Consider the following 22,055-nt stretch of genomic DNA (forward strand, 5'->3'; position numbering starts at 1 on the left):
TATTTTTATTTGAATTATTTCAGTTGACAAAATCCCTTTACATCCTACCCAATCTCCAATTTTTTACGAGGATATTCCACAGGAATATTCTGTATTTCCGTTCAGTGTGATCTTTGGCTATGTAAGTGGATTTGAATTTTTCAGCAATTATTTTTCATTATAGGCTACTGTCATTTGTTACCATCATTATGGATCTTAAGGGGGGTAATATGATGAAGTAAATCATTCATAAATTTTAACATCTACTGATAGTAGTTTTGCAAATTTTATTCAAGTATTTCAAGCCGTAATTCTATCTTTATCATCCATTCATATGGTCATTTATCCAGTCGATATAGTGCGAGAGTTCCGTGAACACTGCCGGATAACCCAGTGAGTTGGCGTGCCTCTCCCATGATGCAAGGGCAACGACTACTCCATCCACCATGAGTGGAGCGCCAGCATCACCCTGAAATATTGTAAAAAATTAATAGCATCCCTTAATTTCACATTTAGCTTCTTAGAATGCATTCTCCCTTTTAAATATCCTCCACGTGGTCAGATACTTTGAGGCTTGAAAGTTGAGAGACTGTTTTTACCAAATAAAATATAATCTATTTTACGGTCGCTGGAAAGGTGTCCTCAACTTTTCTGTGGCGTCAAAGATTTCCATGATAAGATTTAGGCAACTAGGACATGAAAACGCACGATACATAGGTTTCCTAGCACACATTGGCATTGCATTGGAATTAATACTAGTTTGCATAATGTCAATATCATTTACGTTGTTGATAAATTTGCAAGAAATATTTTTTTCAAGTAGATAAGAATGTTCTGATGATAAAATGACACAGTTCTATTTATGAAATAGAAATCCTAACAAATAATTATATCAGAATAAAACGGTCTATACTTTTTGAGTCGTTAAAAAAATCAGGGCATTAGTTGAAATAAAAATGCTTTTATATTTTTTCCGCCTGAATAGTGATGCATTGGCCCTCACAGCTGTAATCAACTTACCTCGAGATTTTTTCGCACAATTTTTGTTATAAGGCATCATTGAAGTTCGCATTAATACATTACTGAAGTGAGGAAATGAATTAACCTGATACAAACTACGTTAATTAACAGAAATATGACTCAGTAGCTATTAAAGTTACAATTTTAAAGGGAGCACATTGTGAATTGTCGTTGATTTCGGTATTTCTTCACTTAATGACATGTCCGAAGGCGCGAACATTGAAAATGTACTGGTGAGTCAATCTCACCTCAACCAGACATGACAAAAGTACATGATTGACTAGTGCATATGTTCTGTTGGCGGCTGGAGTGTTGTTTGCGTGACAACGAAGCTTAAAAACTAAATAGTAAACAGGATTTTTGAATATTTCAATGCATAACAAAATAAAAAATTTGTTGCTATTTATTTTTTAATGCTTATTTTTTTCATTTTGAATTTCATGATTTTTTCTTTTTATTAATTTTTCCCTCTTTTTTTTTAAATGACAGATTCGCAACAGCGAATTTAAACTTTAGAAAATAAAATGCAGATACAATAATTATAGATATGTGATTTGGAGGAGGTTAAGGCACAGAAAAGACTCAGGTGAGTAATTTGATGAGGCAGTGTACGTTCGCATGCCATGCTGAATTGCTAGAAACCACTAAATTGAATGTTTCCACTTGATCAGCTTGATGTAGTACGATCAGCTTGATATCGTAAGGTAGTAACGTAGATCGAATAAATACTGCTTAAAAGGCTTGTCAGAAAAATTTCTAATACCTGACAGCATCTCAGTATTTTTTCACTCTCGCAATAATACCAAACGAGCTAAACCTTAGGGTTGCATATACCACAGCTCAATTTGAGTTTTGTAAATGACTACTGATCATAGCCTATTGACGGAATAGAATAAAAATTTGGAACAACTATTCCATCACGACATTTTCCATTCTTTCCTTTAGGGATGGTCTTTGAATTTATGTTTGCTCTATTTGGAGCGAATGCTAACCTACCTATCGACACAGAGAAGACATTTTGTTATCAACTGTGGGTATGGGTTCCTCGTTTTTTATGGTTCATTAAATGATGATTTCAGTAAATATCCGCCATACTTCACAAATTTTCTCTTATTCTTTTTTTAATTCCGCTTTAGCTTCGGATCGAAAATCGATTTTCCGTAAGTGAAATTGGAGTATAATAAGTGTGTTTGGGTGTTGAAAATATTTTTGAAACATTGAGGCAATGTCCCATGTTATCCGATTAAGTTGAAAATTGTTTTTCATTCTAAGGCAGCCTACTGTGGGGATCACATTGGTACGCTTAACGTATATGAATATATTTTCGAAAGAAAATTGTACTCATGTCCTCATAATGAGATTTAATTAATTCCTTAATCCACGATTTTTTTTTTCTTAAATCCTCATATTAATCTAGATAAAATAGTAGATACTCACGTTAGTCGGTCCTTTCCTGTCCTCTTTACTGGCGGCACATATTTGGGTTGAGTGTATGACTTTCTTCGGTATAGGTGCATAAGCCTCTTCGCATTTTTTGTGATCGTAAACTTCCACGGATATTTTATGAAGGTCATTTGCAGGAAGGTCATAATACTGAAAATGAAAAATCCTAGTTTCATGTAAGAGCCTGGAGGCTCAAAGTCGATTCCTTATGTATATATAAAATTTGCCCGATTGATGTTGATAGTAAATATTTTTATTGCTCTAGATTGTCTGTGCAAGAATTAATCGGTATTTCTATGCATTTTTATTAACAATATACTTTTAAATACTAAAGAAATGTGTTGAATGCCGTGAAACGAGATCTCTCAGTGGCAAATGTGAGAGGGTTTCAGGTTTTTAAAAGTATACATTTCTTCGAAATGCGTTCATTCTTGTACAGTTTTAGGGGCCTTAATTATGGTCTCCAAGAAATATATGAGCTTTTCCAATTCCCTAGTATGAACCAGGACGTTGAACTTTGGTAACAGAATATTGTGGTCGCCGGGTATGACAACTTCCTTCAATTAATTATTTACTTATTTCTTATCACAAGCAGGGTTTTTATAATTTTAATCTGTTTCAAGTCTGAATTTTGTAGGCTCGAAATTTAAATTAATGTAGTAGCAGTCACCTTAAGTGCTCCCCATCCAGCAATCACACCAGGGGTGCCAACCGGTGTCACTTGCCCTTTGTTTGGCAGCACTGCCGCCGACACTATATCGCTTATCTCAATTTGGGGTGATACCTATTAAAATAAATTACATCATCTCAGAGCATTGAATTCATTGGCACCAGCTAAGCTAATATGTATTAAATTTGAAATCATTTTAAATTCTTATGGTGATGTGATGAAATATCTATTTTGCCAAATTTCACATTTTTTCGATTATTGCTGAGAGTTTCATTTATTTATTAATTAAATGCTGTTTTTGTAGCTTCTCATTAAGCTTTGATAACTTAAAAGAATACCATTTTAGATAGTAAATGTTCTAACAACTTTGTAATAATTGATTTATTAAAGTTTCAATTTCTGTCGGAAATGTGTATCGGTAAGTAAGCTATATATTACCTTCAATAGCATAATGTCGTTGATCCAGGAGTTGGACACATTGTAGGCCTCATGCATGGTAACCTCTGAGATAGTATGGACCGTGCCACCTGTGTCCAAGCTATTTGTTCCCACTTTAACTGTGTACAGATCCCAGTTGTAGCTACAAACGAATTTTTACAAGAAAGATTAGAAAGTTGAGGAAATGATGTCATCACGAGGAAGATTAAAGCTGGTAGCAGCGGTTTTGATTGAGGGATGTGGGGTATCCGAGGTTATGTATTGGAACTTGTAAGCGAAATAAGGAATAAGCTTCAACATCTTGATACAAATGGTAATAATTAGGGTTAAATTGTCGTGAATAAATACCTATAATTGGCTTGTTGATCTTGGAATTGAGAAAATTTTAAAACTTAAATTATTTTGGTGAAGAAGAAGTTAAGTAAGCAAGGTATACATGGTACATTTATTATTCAGAAAATTATTGATTTCTGACAACTCTCAACTAGATGATTAATAATTCTTTTTGAGCGGCGAGTATAAAATAGTTTTGTAACAATTGGTGGGCAGCTGATACGTTACTACTATCATAAGGACTGGGTGCAAGAAGTAATCGAAATTTTGTGCATCGGTATGGCATTTTAAGCATCATATTGGTATATTTTTTCGGAGTTTCAACCGCGTATTATACGTAGATGAGTCAATCTTTTTGAAGTAGCGGGTATTCGTTGGTAGCGTTCATCGCAAAGGATGCGATACAAATAACGGAAGGGCAACGGAATCATTTATGTTGCCAACTGGGACTTAAGTCCCTCTTGCATTTATTATTTCTGTTCAAATGGTGTGGTATAATCTTATACTTACTACATGCAGCTTGCTACTCCCAAGATAGTATCTGGCTTAATAATCACAGCGTCACAGAAGTGGTATCCTGAAAGGCGCACTGATGCCTGTGAAAGTAAGTATGAATGAAGCTCAAGTAGTACAAATCGCCTAATATCATTTCAGAAAATCTTTTGAACCACCATTCTTTAACGATTCTAACTTATAGGTGTATCCACTTCAAAAATTTTGGGCGAAATTCCGCTTAACAAAGATTTGATATAGCTGTACAAAAAAGCGACATATTGTGCGACAGAAAATATTGCGTTATTGAAAAGTATAATCTTTCTCCATTCGATGACCCAGTATTTCAGTAAGATTACTTCAAACTTGTCACATTGTTACTAGTCTTGTTACTTGTCACATTGTTATTGACAATGACCATGGGTAAGCCCTAGGAAACTTATGAGAGAATATTTAGTTCTAATCGAAAACAATTACAGCACAGCATTTTTTTTCTCTCCTTTTACTTTAGTGGTTCAAATTCTGTAACGAGGTGCTACTTCCTATATTCACCCTTCGCCCATCTGCGACAAACTTGCGATAGTGTCCTTTCTATTTTCTTAACACCTTACAATTGATCAGGTCCATTTCTGAATTTTTAAGATGTTTATTTCCATTCCAAATATTCATTTTCTTAATACCGTCTAACGTCGCAGAAGTTTTTTAAATTTTGTTTTCCCTAATTTCCTTGAACACATTTTTTTATGGATGATTATTTGTGCATGGTAGGTCACTAGCGGGTTTTTATATTGCCCTTTATACTTTTGCCACCTTATCGAATATCCAAATATTACACCTGTGACCACAGTTTTTGGCCAGCTGAGTGATTTTCAAACGTGCTGAACGTGGCACGTGACATCTCTTCATTCGCTAAAGTGGACATAGAAATACGTCCTATGTAGGATCTAATCGGAACTGCTCCGTTGTAAAGCTGAAATTTAAGATTTTACAAATATATACCGAACTAGATGCACGCCAACTATATAAAAATAGAAATGTGCACCAATTGTGCTATGCACCTAAGGTAATATTCTCTGAAAATTAAACCAAACACGTTTCATACATATTTAATTCTACCTCTCAAGCTTGAAAATGTAGTTAGAGTAGTAGAACGGTTTTGTCCATCCCAAAATTGTATATGCTCATTTGTTAGAATAGTATTACTCACCATCCAAGGGAACTCTCTTCCAGTTACCAACTCCCCTCCTTCAATGTAGGGCGTGGGGATTTTTGTTTTTAGAGCCTTCTTGAAGAAGGTTGGTTGTGGTCGGGCGCCCGGATGATCTGCAAGAAAATATTTTTTGTAAAATGGGTACCCGTACGATTAATCGCAGGTTCGGTTGTTTTCTAGGCCACTGCTTCACTTTTTTTTTATCAAGTTAGTCACTGTAAACTTTGGAAAATCTGTGAAGTGTCGCTGTAGTCCTTACGCAAGATTATCACGTTTAGTATATTCATTCACCGTTTATGAAAGTAGGATAGGACGAGCGTGCTGCGCCCGCTCCCAGCGGGCTTCCCCCGCTCTTTTCAATGCAGGTCCACAGAGGAATTTCTAGGAGGCGTTTCTAATTTTAAAATGTAGAAAAAAAGCAGGGTCTTATGTACAAATTTAATTGGAATGTTCATGTACAAATTGAGGTCAGAGGACCTCTTTAAACACAACATGGGAAGTAATTACACTATCCTCTGTTAAACGAACATGATGACTCATACTTACGTATCAACAGGAGACTTGAATGTGGAATCAGCCGCATTTTGATGAAAGTTATTTAAAGAATGCGAGATATTGTTGCAAATGAACAAAGGTATCAGTTTGCGCGCCGTTAACGTCAGGAATATTTACCGTTTTTTTTGTTTTTTTTATTATTCAAAAACCAATTTTAGGAAACAATAGCAATATTTAGGAAGTAAGGTATGCCGTCGCATGTTCTCTGATAAATTCTGTGCATTTTGGTACCTCATTTGTAGAGTTTGATTGCGTATAAGTTGAGAAAAAGGTATCTATACAGTAGAAATAATATAGAGGATAGGAGTAATGTAGGATAGGAGTAGTTTATAAGTAGGATAATTTATATTTTAAATATAGACTTTTCGTATTTTCGATAGTGATGAACGATAGAGGTTATAAAAGATATAGAGACCCTATTTTTCCGTATCGCGATATGCTGCAATTTTCTCGAGCCATTCGCGGTCAAAAATCGACATCCTCTCGCAGATAAGTTTATGACGTCAACGATTCTCGCCCCGCGGCTCGCCGCTTCCGTTCGACCTTACGCATCGTTCTCATTTGGTTCGCTATTATTCAAACTCTTGTGATTGATTCAGTCACTCAATGATAACTCTACCAAGACCGAGTCTTTACTTACTAATTTTCCTCGATCAACACCGTCATGCGTAAACTATCATTTAAATTCGTGAAAAGGGTTAATTATCGTTGCTATTCTTGGGTTCTTCATATAAGTACGGCAATCGGGAGATTTAAGTTAACAGGTTGGAGATCTTAAGAATACCTTGTTTATAACATTTTAAATTAATTGAATCCATAATTATTTGTATAGATTTTGAAGCTGGGTCGTTAAATTTAAAACTTTTTATAGAAAATCACCAAGCATTTCCAACTATAGTAGTTTGAAGTGAAACTTGACTATTTTTTCATAAATTGAATTTTATTTATTGGTGTAGCTCCTAAGACGAGTGGCGAAATATATACGTGGTGGAGAAAAATTGAGTCACAAAATGTTAACCCTGGATAGCTGATGCCAGTAGCAACCAAAATTACTGACGATGGTTAGGTCGACAAAGTACCATTTATAAACCAAAGAAACTTTGAGCCAAGGGCTCCGATTGGCCGCGAGTTTGCCCAATTACCATATGCCTCGGATATATCGCGATCTCTGATAGGCAAAGTCGTGAGTTATCCAGAACATCCGGCAACAGGGAAAATTTGCAGCCAATCGGAGCGCTTCTCTCTAAGTTTCTGTAGTTAAAAAATGGTGCCTTTTCGACCGAATCATCGTTAATAATTTTGGTTCCTACAAGAATCAGCTATCCAGGGTTAAAATTTCGAGACACAATTTTTCTCTGCCCTGTGTATGCCATTATTCGGAATCTTTCAGGAGCATTTCTAAGTTAAAAATGCATTAGTAAATTTTGATTACCAACCTGTTTCGATTCCATTGGATCCAAATGCCAATAGCAAAATCAATGCTGTGGTCAATAACACTCGAATCATTTTAGAAACCGTGGAAACAGCTATGTGCCTGTGATTTGAGTCCGCAGAATTCTAAAAGCGCTTCTTGGCTTGTTTTATCATCCCCGTGTGTTATCCCTTAAGTTCAATTATCTTTGCAGGTTTATGAGTGCATTTCATTTTTTTTAGTCCACTGTTAAACTTTGGCGTTGCACCATTCGATTCCACTGACTCATATCAATGACTAATCCCCAAATGTCGTGTGATACGTTAAGATATCTTCAAGGCGAGATTTGTGAAGGCTCTTTGACGGTTCATCATATCTCCTCTGGTCCTCGCAGCCTCTGATTCACGGGTTGTGCATACATAACTCGCGGCTGTTGTCATGCAAAAAATTTATACTATGAACACTTTCATGTCTTACGCTCTACTAAATAGCCGTATGTGCAATTTTGCGAGTCACATACACACCTTTTTCACAAATAGTGGTCTGTTAATTGGCAAATTTGCCTAAACCTACAGCTTCCCCGCCCCTGATACTTTTTGTTTTCTCTTGCAAGTAATTTATAAATGTGATATCACTTCATGTACACAATTATACTTCGACCATCTTAATAGGGTATCAAAACAATTCAACTTACAACAATAGGAGGTGGGCATACACAACTATTCAACCAAGACAGACGTGATTTGTCTTGGAAATGGATTAAAGCCTAAGTGGTTTACAATAATTTAATTCACTTTATATTTTTCATCAAAAAAGTTAAGCGGAAGTGCCCATAAGTCATAACATTAAGAAGCCAAGTTGCGTATTCCAAAAATGTTTTTTTCCGCCCAGTAATATTTTTAAAAAATATACTTAACAGATATGAGTTGATAAAGTGTGGGAAAATAATGCTTGCGAAGAATATTGCTATTGCATAGTGAATTTAATGCATCTTATCGAGTCGCAACTTCGCGCGGTTCGGAAATAGTGTGTATTCTACGAGGACTTGGTCAATGCCTAGTCTTTTTTTCTTTGGGAGTCACTCAACACAGCTGCTCATAACCATCTCCTCGGACATTTAAATCACTAACAAGAGTGTTTCTATGTGCCATAACCCCCAAAATGGCTGTCATTTCCCTTAAATTTTCCTTTGTACCCTCCACAGTTACTTTGGAAGGTTAGCGGGCTATTTTTGATTGCAGCAAAATGCCTTAAATTCCGAAGTATAAATATTATATTTAAGGTGCTGATAGTTAGTCAAATTGGCAAATAAATCTCAAAATACATAAGTTATCGACATCCGACAAAAGCTAAATGCACATTTGGGATTAAATTCCACTTTCATCCAGCAACTGCAGAGGTAAATGCATCAGGAAAAAGGTGAAATGAATACGCGAAGTCTTTGTAGTAGCTACATTAAGAAACATACAATAGCATTATTTTCACGAAATGTTCTCTTTTGGCAAGAAAATTCATCGTATTATTATAGAACAAATAATACTGGCATCCTATTCGCGCCGCCACCTTTCCGGTACATCATAATTTTTCCAGTTAGCACCAGGGATTACTTACAGGGGGACCTAGTTATTTTATCAGTGTTAGCCTCTCTTGAATGAATAACGATAATCTCGCATTCTGCGATGTGGGACTGTTTTGAATCTTTAGGAGTCAACGCCAACTTCAGTTTCATCTGTTTTTTCAGTCAGATCATCTTTGTTTTCTCAGGCGAGCTGTTACACGATTCCTTTTTTCATGTGTGAGTCAAAGGCGTCACCCTGAACATTGCCCACGTTCACCTCATTTCATGATTTTAATCCTTTTTTTTTTCAAAAACTTAAAGCGTGAATGATGGCTAGATTTTGTATACATGTTTTGAAAGTGATGGGCTGGTTAATTGTCTCATGCCTGAATCAGATAAAGAGGCATTTGGTTTATCATAATATGCAAGTCATTATAAATTCTTTTATGATATGTATCTTCCATCTGATAAATATTCATCACGCCATTAACAGTTCATATGATTTCCGTTATGATTGCTCATTCATCTCCAGTTGTGGTGTAAGTAATAGTTGTCTTTTTTACTTTGCCTCAGCAATGAAAGAATGAAGCCTGCTTGGTCGCTTGCTTCCTAAGGTACTTGAATTACTGCTAATTTTTCACTTAAAACGAAGAGGTACAATGAAATATTTCTACGTGCTATTGAGTACTACAATGAGATAATCCACAGTTTTATTTAAAAACTTATTATCAATGAAATCAGGGCCCATCTAAAGATGCTAGTATAAGGAAATTGATTAGACAAGGGGTTTCCTTTGCTTCCCGTGATTTTTTTGTTTTCATCCTAGAAATGCATTCCTGCAGAAAACATTAGCTTATTGCTATTTTCCAATGATTTATTTGCCATTGCAGATATCAATAAATGTTTAAAGAAGATTGTAGAAAAGATTGAGATGGCGATGGCTAGATATCAGTTGAAAATTCAAAGAAGAGACTATAAAATGGTATTTGGAAACTATGCGTTCTTTCAATAATTTAAAAATAAACGGTATCGATAAATTACCGCAATAGAGCTATTAAAAAAACACAAAGTATGGTTGATGGTGGGGAAATTATAGTATCTTAATCATTCGATACGATACGGTATATTAGAATGCGCTCCCTTTTCTATTACTCCTTTGCCATGATTAACGCGAAATTATCGAATGAATGTTTTCGGCTACCGACGTAACTCAGGTACTTTAACGCTGGAAAAAGGGTTATAATTTTATTCGACCGGGAAAAAATTATTAGCTTGAGAATTTTTTAAACCCTTTGATATTTGCATAATTCCATTGTTTAGTGAGTGCGATGAAAGATCTTTGTTATTAATATGGTTCAATTATATCACCTCCGACAGTGGATCATCTTGATTACCCGTCATTTAGTGAACGATGCGTTTCTCAATCAGAATTTTTTATGCCCTCATGAAATGTTCATTTGTTGACTTCAACTCGGAATTTGTGGTAAAGAAGGGGTAGTATGTTTTAGTGAAAGAACTCTCCAATTATGAATGTGACAGTAGGAATTTTATATCTGCATCGTTAAATAGTTGCTTTTTCTCTCATAAGAAATGCATGGTGATAGATGTCACATAGTCTACCAGATACCAAAGTTTTCGGCACGAATGCTCCGGAAAGACTAAATAGATACTTAACAGATATTCACCATATCCAGGAAATGCCTATTTAAGTCCTTATACGTATGCATTGTCTTTTAAATTGAAGACTGGGCGATGAAAATGTTATCTGAACTGTAATCCACATCCTATTTCTCCTCAAATTTTTTTACATCTAGGCCATCGCCTCAGTCAATTCACATGTATTTAAATGATGAATTCATACATTCTCTCACAGTAATCAAGCATAACCTTTAATCTGCCTTAACTCTTAAATCTTACTCGAATGCTTTCCATTCTTTGGAAAGATATAATTGGAGGTGATATAATTGAGCCATAAGAACAACAAGATATTCCGTCGTACTCCGTAAGCAATGTACTTATGCAAGGGGTACAAAAATCTCAAGTTCATAATTTTTTCCCAGTCAAATTAAATTACACCCCCTTTTTTCCAGGGTCAATGCACCTTAGTTACCTCGGTACCCGAAAACATTAATTTAATGTACAGAGATAATAATAAGCCAAATTAAGGCAGGAATATTTGAATATATTATTTTGTAATTGCGAATTAATTATTGCCTTGTTATAGTGAGGTCTTAGGCCTTTTGATTTTTGTAATTTACATACTTATAGTTCCAAGCTTAATCTATAATTTGGAGAAATAAAAATAATTCAACAACATTTTTTTATTAATTTTCAACATTTGATTCACATACATTTTCTGTAGAACTCATTATATATTTTTTTAGACCACCCCCCAATAGAGGGTGAATTGGAGTATTATTAATCAATAATTAATTTTACTTGAGCAATGGTCTTATTCTAGCATAAAAAAGGTGGAGCGTGAACGAGTTACGCTTAACATGCAAGTGATAGGAGGGAATAACAGAATTCGGTACATAAAAGCTTAGATGCTAGATAACCGACAGGCGTGAAGATGGAAATAGAAGTTGTTATTTCAAATATGAACATGGCGTTGGAAATTATTTTATGCAAATGGGATGTATTATAGGATGATTGACTTTAAAATGTATTGTTTAAGCAGACTATATGGTTGCTATTTATTGAGGAAAGGGTAAGAAATGGAAGATTCAAAGGATAGGACGAAAAATGTTCTGGAACGACATAGATGGACAGATTTTGCGGAGTATGAAGTTGGTTAGGATCGTTACAGAGCCCCATACCTCGCATGGGTGAAAGTTCTATCTGAAAGACCATGGGTCTTTGGAAAGACCAGGAGACTGTGGTCTTATGATAATCATAGTTTGGATGTAACTGCACCAAAAGAGCTTCTTGTTCACATTTCATCAATTCATCTTCGTTTACTCCAGTTTTATGATGGATTGATTGTGTTAAATACTGGTAAGAACTATTGAGGGTACTATGAATTCTGTTACGAATTTCAACGGTAATCGTTTGCTGGTGGATGGCAGGAATGCCAAAAGTGGATCTCGGATAAAATATATTGATATGGTGTCTGTGAGTAGCCTTAACACAAGGCAATAGAGAGGGAACTGAAATATTAAGGAGGATAATTGCTACTGATATGACATACTGAAGTATAGATGAGTTTTTTAAAGTAAACTTCTCTCTAGAGATACTTAGATAAGGATTTATATAAAGATGGTAAAACCAGTATAGATATATGGCTCGGAGGTTAGGTTCATCACAAAGAAGTCAAAAAAGAAACTATTTACATTTAAAAATGAAGTATTATGAAGAGTTTTTGGTCCAACCCTAGAATGAAACCAGTGGCGAATAAAAAAAACAGAGATATAAGATAGTCATAGATATATAACAGGTCAGGCATGGTATCAGTGGTCAAAAACAAAAGTCTAAGGTGGCAGGGTCATTGACTGGATGGTAAAAAGATCATGGAATGGAAAATTTCAAGGAAGGAGACCACCAGAGAGACCAAGTTTGAGGTGGAATGACAAGAACGGGAAGATCTTAGGCAGAAGGGAGAAGAATTGAAAATGACAGAGTACAGCGGGAATTGTAGACAGCTGGTTGTCGAGGGTAAATACAGACTTGGTTTTCAATGGCCCCAGGAGTAATAGAGTAATATTATGCAAGTGTGGTGATGAAGGATGAGAAAAAGAAGTTTAAAATACTTTAGCGGATCAGAGAACTGAGTGGATGAAAGCGTGAAATCGATATGAGTGATGACGACTGATGATGACTCGTTGGGCACAATATCTAATTTTTCTTTCGCATACAAATTCAAATTCTTCAAAAATCATCTACATTTGTGCTATATTCAATGTGCTAGTTATACGCTAATGGTTGTGTTTATCCACGTAGTGAAATGAGAAACCAATGTATACACAGTTGGGTACCGTGGGTGTGCACAAGGAAGTCCCCAGGATACGATTCCAATCATCACATCTCCAAGGAACAGGGGTCCACCGGCATCACCCTAAAAAGAAAGTACATATCAGTTAGTGGAGCATTGCATTTTCATCATAGTCAGCGGGCTTTTCCGAAAGTAGAAATATTCCATTAATTTACATTAATTTTAATGAAAATAAATCTGTATTTTTTTCGTAATGCTTAAATGGAAACTTTGGAATACTAATTATGTATTTGTGGGGAAAAATTAATCTCACAAGGATTATAAACCTACTTTTACGTACCCTCGATTATTCGATTGGAATTCGAACAAAAAAAGCAGTCGCTCAGCTTCTATTAATGGAAGTTGGTAACACGTAACATATTAAGAAGTGAAAATATGTGGACAATTAAAGTTAAATACTTCGCATGTAAAATTATTTCGTTCCCCAAATTACAGTATTGTAATAAAAAAACTCCCCGGAATACCTAGCGCAACGCATTTAATGATTCTTATTTTAAATAGTATCATTCAAGTGACAAATTGTTTCTATGGGCTATATATAATTTCTTTTAATTCCAAACTAGTGAATATTAGCGAATATGAGTTTATTTTAGGCGTAATAACATTTGGGTTTCTGATGATACATAAGCAATTATTGATTTTACATCTTTCGCCCTCTTGCCATCTTCGCCATTGATTTTACATCTTTCGCCATCTTTGTTGACTGGTCCGCTGGTCGTTATACAGTAACAATAGCTAATTAGGAAAAGGTTACTGCACGTATGGCGGTCCATGATAGACATATATCTAGCTTCAGTCCACCAAGCCTTATTTTCCTATGTTCACATCTCCTCCATTATTTATACTCGCAATTCCTTTTACAGAGTCGTTACGGTTGACCCAAATTCCGTTTACTGAAATTATGCTACAATGTGGAAATAAGATATAACATGTAAAATACAGATACAAAGCGTTTGGGTGAGGGAAGAACGAAGGGTGCGAAGAGTCATGAATGGTAACCCTCCACTTGGAGCTGGAAAACAACACAATCCCGTTATCGAGAACTCACATTGCAACTGTCTCTTCCTCCCTCTCCGCCGGCACAGAGCTGATCTTCGCTGACGGGTCTGCCGGTCATAATGTAGTACAGGTCGCTACATGTCTGGTGGTTCGCAATGGGCACCTCTATCTTCAGTAGGTCATTGGAGAATTCGCCGTGATCCTATCAAAGGAAGGGGAACAAGATGGAATGGTTAATGGGCATACGAGAACGATTTTCAAAGTGAGTTGGCCGTGACACCTGCAGACTTTCATTTTTGCTTGACCCTTACGGAGCTCTCTGCTTCAGCGCATGCAGGATTGAATGGTGACCACATATGGAACATGTTGGGAAATATTGTTCGAATTTTCGCCGGGTCTTGTTATTCGTTTCTGCCATTAATAATTACTGCCAAGAGAGAGATGTAGAATGTGACCCGGTGACAAACACGAACAGCCATTATTGTTGTAATAAGCTGGGAGAGCCTGAGATCTTACCAAACGTTTCCACCATATCTGAACAGTTGTACTCTGCTTTTCTTAAGCTTTCTGTCGATGCCATTATTACTATATGAATGCCATAATTTGGATGGGTAACGTGTAACAATGGACAATCTTAGTACATTTTTTTAAATGCTTCCGCTTGCGCATGTTGTATTTTTGCTCAGATTACTTTTTATTCGATCTATCTACCACCGGTCCCAAAGAAAGGTAAAATTAATTAATCTATTAAAAAATCAAATCAATCATGGCTGATAGTGGATGGTTTGATTCGGTGATTTACGCTGTTAATAGAAGAATTTGAAATATACTTACGGCCGTAACTCCCCATCCGATCACAGTTACAGTGGTGCCCACTGCCGGTGGGGTGTCCCCATCAGCTGGTAGCTTCACGACTCCCACGCCGTCTCCAATCTCAATTTTGGGGCTCACCTGCGGATTAGTGGTGGGAAATAACAATTGAAATGAGGTTGGAGTCTCACTACGCAGCACACTCTACCATGATTCACTTAAGTAAAGTCATCGAATCATCATCTAGGATTAGGACATATTATTGCATGGCTAATATGTATTCTTCATAAAGCCACCGGCTACCATTAGTTTTTAATCTATCATTATATAAAAAATATAAATTGAGTTGGTTGGTCTGCAACTTACTAAAACCACACCGATTCCCTTCGTACGCAGCACATTGAGGGCGGCGGGGTAGTCCCAATAGTTCTTAAGCATGCATGCATTGGCATGAGAAAAAATTCCCCTGAACCGGAAATCGAATCACGGACCTTTGGCTATCCGGGCCAGTGGCGCAGCGGGTTTAGGGGATAAAACCCCCCACAGAGCTCAGAGAAATTTTTAAGTTTAATCCATTTTACTTATTTGGATCAGTATTACTCATAGAATAGTGTTAGAATTTATCAAATATCCCTCAGAAAGCCGTAAAACTCGCCATTTTGAACCATTATTCTTAAAATTTTCTGGAGGAGGGCCCCCGCAACTCCTGCTTACCCTAGTGGGCATGCAATACCCCCACACCCGTAAGTATAAGTTGCTCCTAAACCCCCCCCCCTAGCCTTAATTCCTAGCTGCGCCCCTGATCCGGGCCACTACGCAGTCCATTACCCTATCCGGGTAATTCATGTATATTTCGCCGCCGTTCACGCGGCAAGCTTAGAAATATTACAGTTCTTAAGTATATACAATCTAAAAAATATCGCACACACGCATTCACTGCCGCTCTTGGCTCCTGTTGAAAAATCAATACAAAACAACAAAGGCTTCCAAACCAACATAAAATGATAGTGTCTTAATGAGATCATTAAGATTAAATGCAATGATATTGAAGCATAAGCTTTTTCTATTATACTTGCTCAAATTATCGCTGATTTCTTTTCCTCTGACTTTGTCATACATCATGTCATTTATTTGAAGTGAGCTTCGTAAAATATTTACTTGCCATCTTTGCTTGTTTGTTTATTAGTTTGTCTTACTAATTTGACAGAACTAGCAAACCAAAATCCAATTTGCAGAATCAAAGAAACCAAAGATGATAAATATGTTTCAGATCTTTCATTTTTTTAATGAAAGGCATCAAAGTTGAATCATTGAATGCTTAGAATATCTTGAACTTCCATTTTTTTACATCACAAAGTCTCAAATTCACTCTAAAATTCTGCTTACCTTCATCACGGCGATGTCATACGACTTGCTTGGAGTTGTTCCATATTTTTCGTGGGCGCGCAAAAATGTTACTTGATGTGTAGTTCCTCCTTCATTTAGTTTATTTGATCCAACCACGACTTGGTACTTCGCAGCTGCCATGCTGTAAAATAAATGTTGAAGTTCATAAAGACCCCGAACCTGGATAGATGAAATCAGCTACGAGTCGTAAAAGTCTTCTGTTTTTCATTTTGGGAAGATAGTTGGTCTAATTTTTCTCATTATTGTATCGCATAACGAGCGGTCCAAGTATCGTCATCACTGACCTTTTAATCTTTCATGATAAACCACCAATTAACCCTAACTAACCAAGAGCTGCATCTGGAAGATATATAATTTCAAGACTCCTAATGTTAAAAATATGAATATTTTTTACTTGATCATAATTACTGTGGCAGCTACATATGTATTTCGCCATTAAAATGTACAACACAAAAGAACACATATATTAGATCTTTTCTGAACAGAGTTGAAAATGTATACATTTTTGATGTTTCTTAGAAGAAACATTGGGTTACAATGGTCTAATTACTAAGTAAAAAAATACTTATGAAAAAATAACACCAAACTGTCTGCTCGTAATGCATACCTGGCGCAGCTTGCTGCTGTAACAATCCACTCATCGTTTAGAATTGATCCTCCGCAGTAATGAGATTCCCCGTATCGTATGGATACCTGAAAAATAATAATCATGTTACTCTATCCACCATTACATTAGTTTTTAATGATGTCTATGAGTCGCCATCTAGATGACTTTTCCGACGTTTTTTTGTGTGTAAACACTACCAGAAAGAGAGTTGATAAAGAGTTCTCAATTGTACTCGTATTTGCTTTCCATATCGCGAATGGAATATACTAGGTATATTTCTTTTTTGCCATAATCATACCATCTGTCTTTTTTAAATGTGAGAATCAGATAATACCTACACTTTATGCGAGAGAAATTTGTCCTCGGTGTCTATGGGATAGATTTACTACTCAGATATAAATTAGATAATCGAGATCTCATAGTTAAAATATCATTTGAAGTATTTAGAGTAGAAATTTGTTTGTCAAGCTTTAACTAGAAAATAATTTGAAAAGTGATTTACGTCAGTCACACAGTTTAATGTATTCATGCTGAAACTACTACAGATAGTTAAAATATTAAAATTTATCGCAATGAGAATTCCATTTTTGATTGTCTGTCAACGCATCAGGGCATCCTATTAGAAAAGGGTGCTATTCTAAAGACAAACTATTGAATGAAATCTGATGCTGACAAAAGTTATCTGGCCGAACATAAGAATCTCGAGTAGCACTGAATTTTTAGGAATGATGTAAAAGAATTAGCGTGCCAGAAGCCATGTGCGGGAAAAGTTATATCAGTTAGGAAATGTAACATAAAGTGTTCTCCACAACATTCATTCAAGTTTCTCCATCTCCACAACAATGATCCAATGATTAACAGAATGGGTTGGAATTGCGAGAGAAGACTTAGTTAATTGCTCAAGTTTTCATCCAGATCGTCTATAGATGATCTTTGGAATAGTACGATTCTGGATAAAGGGTCTAGCAGGTTAAGATGGTGAAAAGTGCCCCCCCATATTTTGAAAAATAAAAAATATACACTTATCGACAACAACATATATTTTTTTCGTCGTGTTTATTGTTTCCTAAAAATTTTAATTTAATTTTGAAATTTTCAAACTTATGTAAAAGTTTAGTTTTCGATTCAAATGTTTTGAAAAAAAATTATAATGGTAGACCATAATAGTATACACAATTTAAAATCAAGAAAACGATTTTACAAAAATAAAAACTAAAGATATGGTTAAAAAACTAAAATTCGTGTTTCAATTTTTTCGGGGGTTATTTTTCATTGTTGAGGCCTGAAACTTTGGGTAAACACATCATTTTGGATGCACTTTAAGTGTATATTTTTTATTTCTCAATATGTAGGGGGGCACTTTTCACCATCTTAACCTGTTAGACCCTTTCTAACGATCGTATTCAATCAAAACCATGAAATTGAATTATTCTCACACAGCAGAGCAATCAAATAGCTCTGAGTCAGGAGAATAAGACATCTTTGTACATTTACCGATATCCGCGTACGATTTCACTATAGATATTATTTTCTTTACTTTTATGTGTTTTCATTATTCTCCTACAAATAATTATATCTTGACGCACATTAACAATTCTGGCATTTTTTAGAATTTTATGTTTATTTAATCATCTTCGCTTAGCAAGATATCTTTGTACATTTACCGATATCCGCGTACGATTTCACTATAGATATTATTTTCTTTACTTTTATGTGTTTTCATTATTCTCCTACAAATAATTATATCTTGACGCACATTAACAATTCTGGCATTTTTTAGAATTTTATGTTCAATTATCTTCAATTAGCAAGGAATTTATTAATTTCAAATTAAAAAGCTCTTAAATTCTGCTAAAAGGAGTCAGTAAAATCTTCCATTACCATCGCCGGGAACTCCCTGCCGTGGACTACATCACCTCCGACGATCCGTAGAACTGAGTTGCTGATGGGATCAAGGCCACGATCCACCCAATCTGCGCTGTTAGATCGGTAAGGGATCCCTGAAAAAAAATCGTTCGTAAATGCAAGATTTATTATGACGGCCTTTAAGTGATATGAAGTTGTATTTTTCTCTTTTCATTGATATGTTAAGATTGACTTGCTGGCTAGGTAGAAAAATGAGATAATTTGCTCAGTTTAAGCAAGGTTTGTGTTTCGGTACGAGGAGGAGCACTTTACTATAAGAGTAATTAAAAGATAATTTCAAATTTGATAAAAGAATTTCGTCCTAATTTTCCTGAACCACCAGATTTCACATGCTAATCGTCAGTTCTTCTATTTTTTCTAGTTCCTTTTCAGATAGAGGTATCATGAGCAGTTTTCAGATAGAGGTGGACCTGCGTTAGAATGATTTCTATTCATAGCCTGTGTTGAGCAATAAATGTACGCGAATATCCATGATAAAAAATTGAGCACCGAAGCTAGGAATCCGAGTGCAGATCTTATAATTATCGGGTCAATGTGCCGACGACCGATTTAAATTGACGCGTTTCTTTTTTGCCGTTGCAGCATTTATAGCATGCAAAGAAATTTGTAAAATGACCATTTGTCTCATACAATATGGCGATTCAGTAGAAATAACGGTTTTAAAAAACACTACCTCTGCCATCTCGTGCTGATAAAATGTCTTAACAGATACCCATGCATGGTCCGGAACGCGAGTTGTCCTTGATTCGATGTTGAATATTTGTTCCTGGGAATGCACATTCACTTGGCGAGAAGATATTACATGGGCTTTCTACTTGTATCGATTGCTGTACTCTGGGCTGGGCAAAATACAGACCAAGGAGTATTTTAAGTATAAAATACTGCTCCAAATATAATTGAAGTACAAATTATAGCTCCAAATGAATTTTAAATGCAAAATACGAAATACCTTTAACTTGGATATTATGAAAACAATCTACAAAATACTATTTTAAATATCTTTTAAAATGCATAATATATTTGAATGGAAACTAAAAGACCTTAAAAAAATATAACCTTCCTTGACACATTATGTATAGTTGCCAACATGAAGAAAGCGATTCTACCGAAAAGGAAGTAATCTCTGAAGGATGTTATTACAGGAGTGCTATCAGAGCTACTTCAAAAGTATTTCACAAATGTATTTTTTATATTATAATGAGAAAATAGCAAAAATTTAAAATCTTTGAAGTACAAAATACAAGATACATTCAGGCCGTGTATTTGAGATGCCAAATACAAATTACGAATTAAAAAACGTATCTAAAAAAACTTGTGTCTGAAATACAGCTCAGCTCTGGTTGAACTTTTGAGGTCTTACCTTGAGAAAAATTTAGAAGAGCGATGAGTAGAATCCAAATGCGAGGCATCGTGATGACTCCCTCAAGCAAGACTTCGACTTCGACTGAATATGAACTTCTGGAATCTGCTTATATAGCCCATAGGAATTAAATTTCCCCATGGTGGGGGTGTGCTAAGAAAAGCCGTGATAAATGATACCAAGAAAACATAAAATTGAGGATAATTGCTTGATCCCGCGGTTTTTTACAGCGTTATTACTCAATGCTCGTTCGTTTATTTCTTATCGAGAAAAAACTGTGTCATTTCCGTTCATTGCTACGTTTATCCGAAACTCATGCTCAAACATACTCTGTTTTGATTGAGATGGTCGTAATGATACCGCAAGGGAATAAAATTTTTATGCGAGCTCTTATAAGCGTTTTTAGATTCTACTTCGACTTCAGAAACTAATCTTGTATGCTTGGTGAAAAACGTCTGAAAATGTGGTTTTGATAAACTTTGCATCCGAATATGATTTTGTTTGTCCAGATTCGGGCAGATAGATAGCCAGCGTGACTGGGAGGATGCGTGGTTGGAAATATAATTAAAATGGAAATTGTATCGAGGAAATTGTGTGTGGTGCAGTGCGACAAAAGAAGAAATACTTTCCGAAGAACAACGTTTCTATATGCTTTCTGAAATTGTTAATAACTCAAAAGATACTTCATCGTCGCATTCCGCACGGTTTATGCCTCGCAAAATCTCCAAGTTTGAACATTGAAAGAAGTGTAATGGAGAATCAGAGGATACGCCAATTGATCGGAAATGCTCCCATCCACAAACCGGAGAGTATTGTCTACGAATAAATCGTCTGAGTTTTGAATTAGGAGAGTTTGGAGGATCCAAACTCGATAGTCGTGTTTATTTGTTTATCTTGTGATCCACCTCATAAAACACGTAATTGGAGTTTATTTTATGCATTTTATTATATTATGAAGCTTATTTAACTTGCATTAAGATAGCTGAAAGAGGGTTTCGAAGCAGAATAGGAAAACATTCTCGGAAAAGTCTGAGCACGGAATTTATCATGTAAGAAAGAGTGTCAGGAAGACGTTCTTCGTGTATAACTAGTTGTACCAGGGGTGGAATTTAATTTGAGTTTCAAAATAACCTTAATGTTGAATTTATATTAGCAGGTCGATTACCCTTAAAACAATAATTGAGAGGTAATATGCGATTCAATATTTGGGTCGATTGCTGCTGAAATGAGTAAATATTTCTAAGTAATTACAGCCATTTGACCACTTTCTGTCATTTTTCCAGCAACAGTAACTCAAGGTTCTGATGGAAAGCTCTTGATGAAACACTCAAACATTCTTATCTCGCGCTCTCACATCGTTATATCAGGAGATTACACCAAAATCAACAAATTTCATTGATTCGGTGCTTATCCTGAGGCGTAATCCACCTTGCTCCAATTTTTTAATCTGCCCATCAGAGCCGATTTTAATCCGCTGTCCAGCTTAATCTTCTCTTGCTACTACGTGCCACTGATGCAGAATTGTATCAATAGGATTATTATTTGACGTAATGCTTTTTTGAACGCGTGTCCAATATGCACTTTGTCTTCTCATATTCGCAAAACCTTTCTTGCTTCTTTTTTTTTGGGCTTGAATTTTTTATTCATATTGCTGTTAACTGTTCATCATGAGCAATTTGAGGCCTTAGGTATTTATGATATTCGATTTTCTGAAAATTGTTTGATTTCTATGAATTTTATTTTATGATATTTCTGAAAAAAAATCTAATCATCATCGCTGCAAAAGAATCCAAGCTCGATATTAATTCATTTATACTTTCATTTATAACTGCAATATGTTCCACAA

General features: G+C 35.6%; 1 protein-coding gene across 1 annotated transcript; it reads right to left on the bottom strand.

The window, feature by feature from the left end:
* Positions 1-229: 229 nt before the first annotated feature.
* LOC124158164 (transmembrane protease serine 9-like) lies at positions 230-20,313 on the bottom strand. Its single transcript, XM_046533348.1, has 14 exons — positions 20,210-20,313; positions 18,805-18,923; positions 16,924-17,009; positions 16,296-16,437; positions 14,934-15,050; positions 14,149-14,301; positions 13,023-13,163; positions 7,577-7,697; positions 5,583-5,698; positions 4,394-4,479; positions 3,551-3,692; positions 3,113-3,226; positions 2,437-2,592; positions 230-448 (listed from the first exon to the last, which is right to left on the bottom strand). Exons 1-14 carry the CDS (start codon positions 20,256-20,258, stop codon positions 302-304), a joined length of 1,689 nt encoding a protein of 562 aa, XP_046389304.1. The 5' UTR covers positions 20,259-20,313; the 3' UTR covers positions 230-301.
* Positions 20,314-22,055: the final 1,742 nt, after the last annotated feature.

The sequence above is a fragment of the Ischnura elegans genome, chromosome 4 (assembly GCF_921293095.1).
Source record: "Ischnura elegans chromosome 4, ioIscEleg1.1, whole genome shotgun sequence".
Classification (NCBI taxonomy): Eukaryota; Metazoa; Arthropoda; class Insecta; order Odonata; family Coenagrionidae; genus Ischnura; species Ischnura elegans.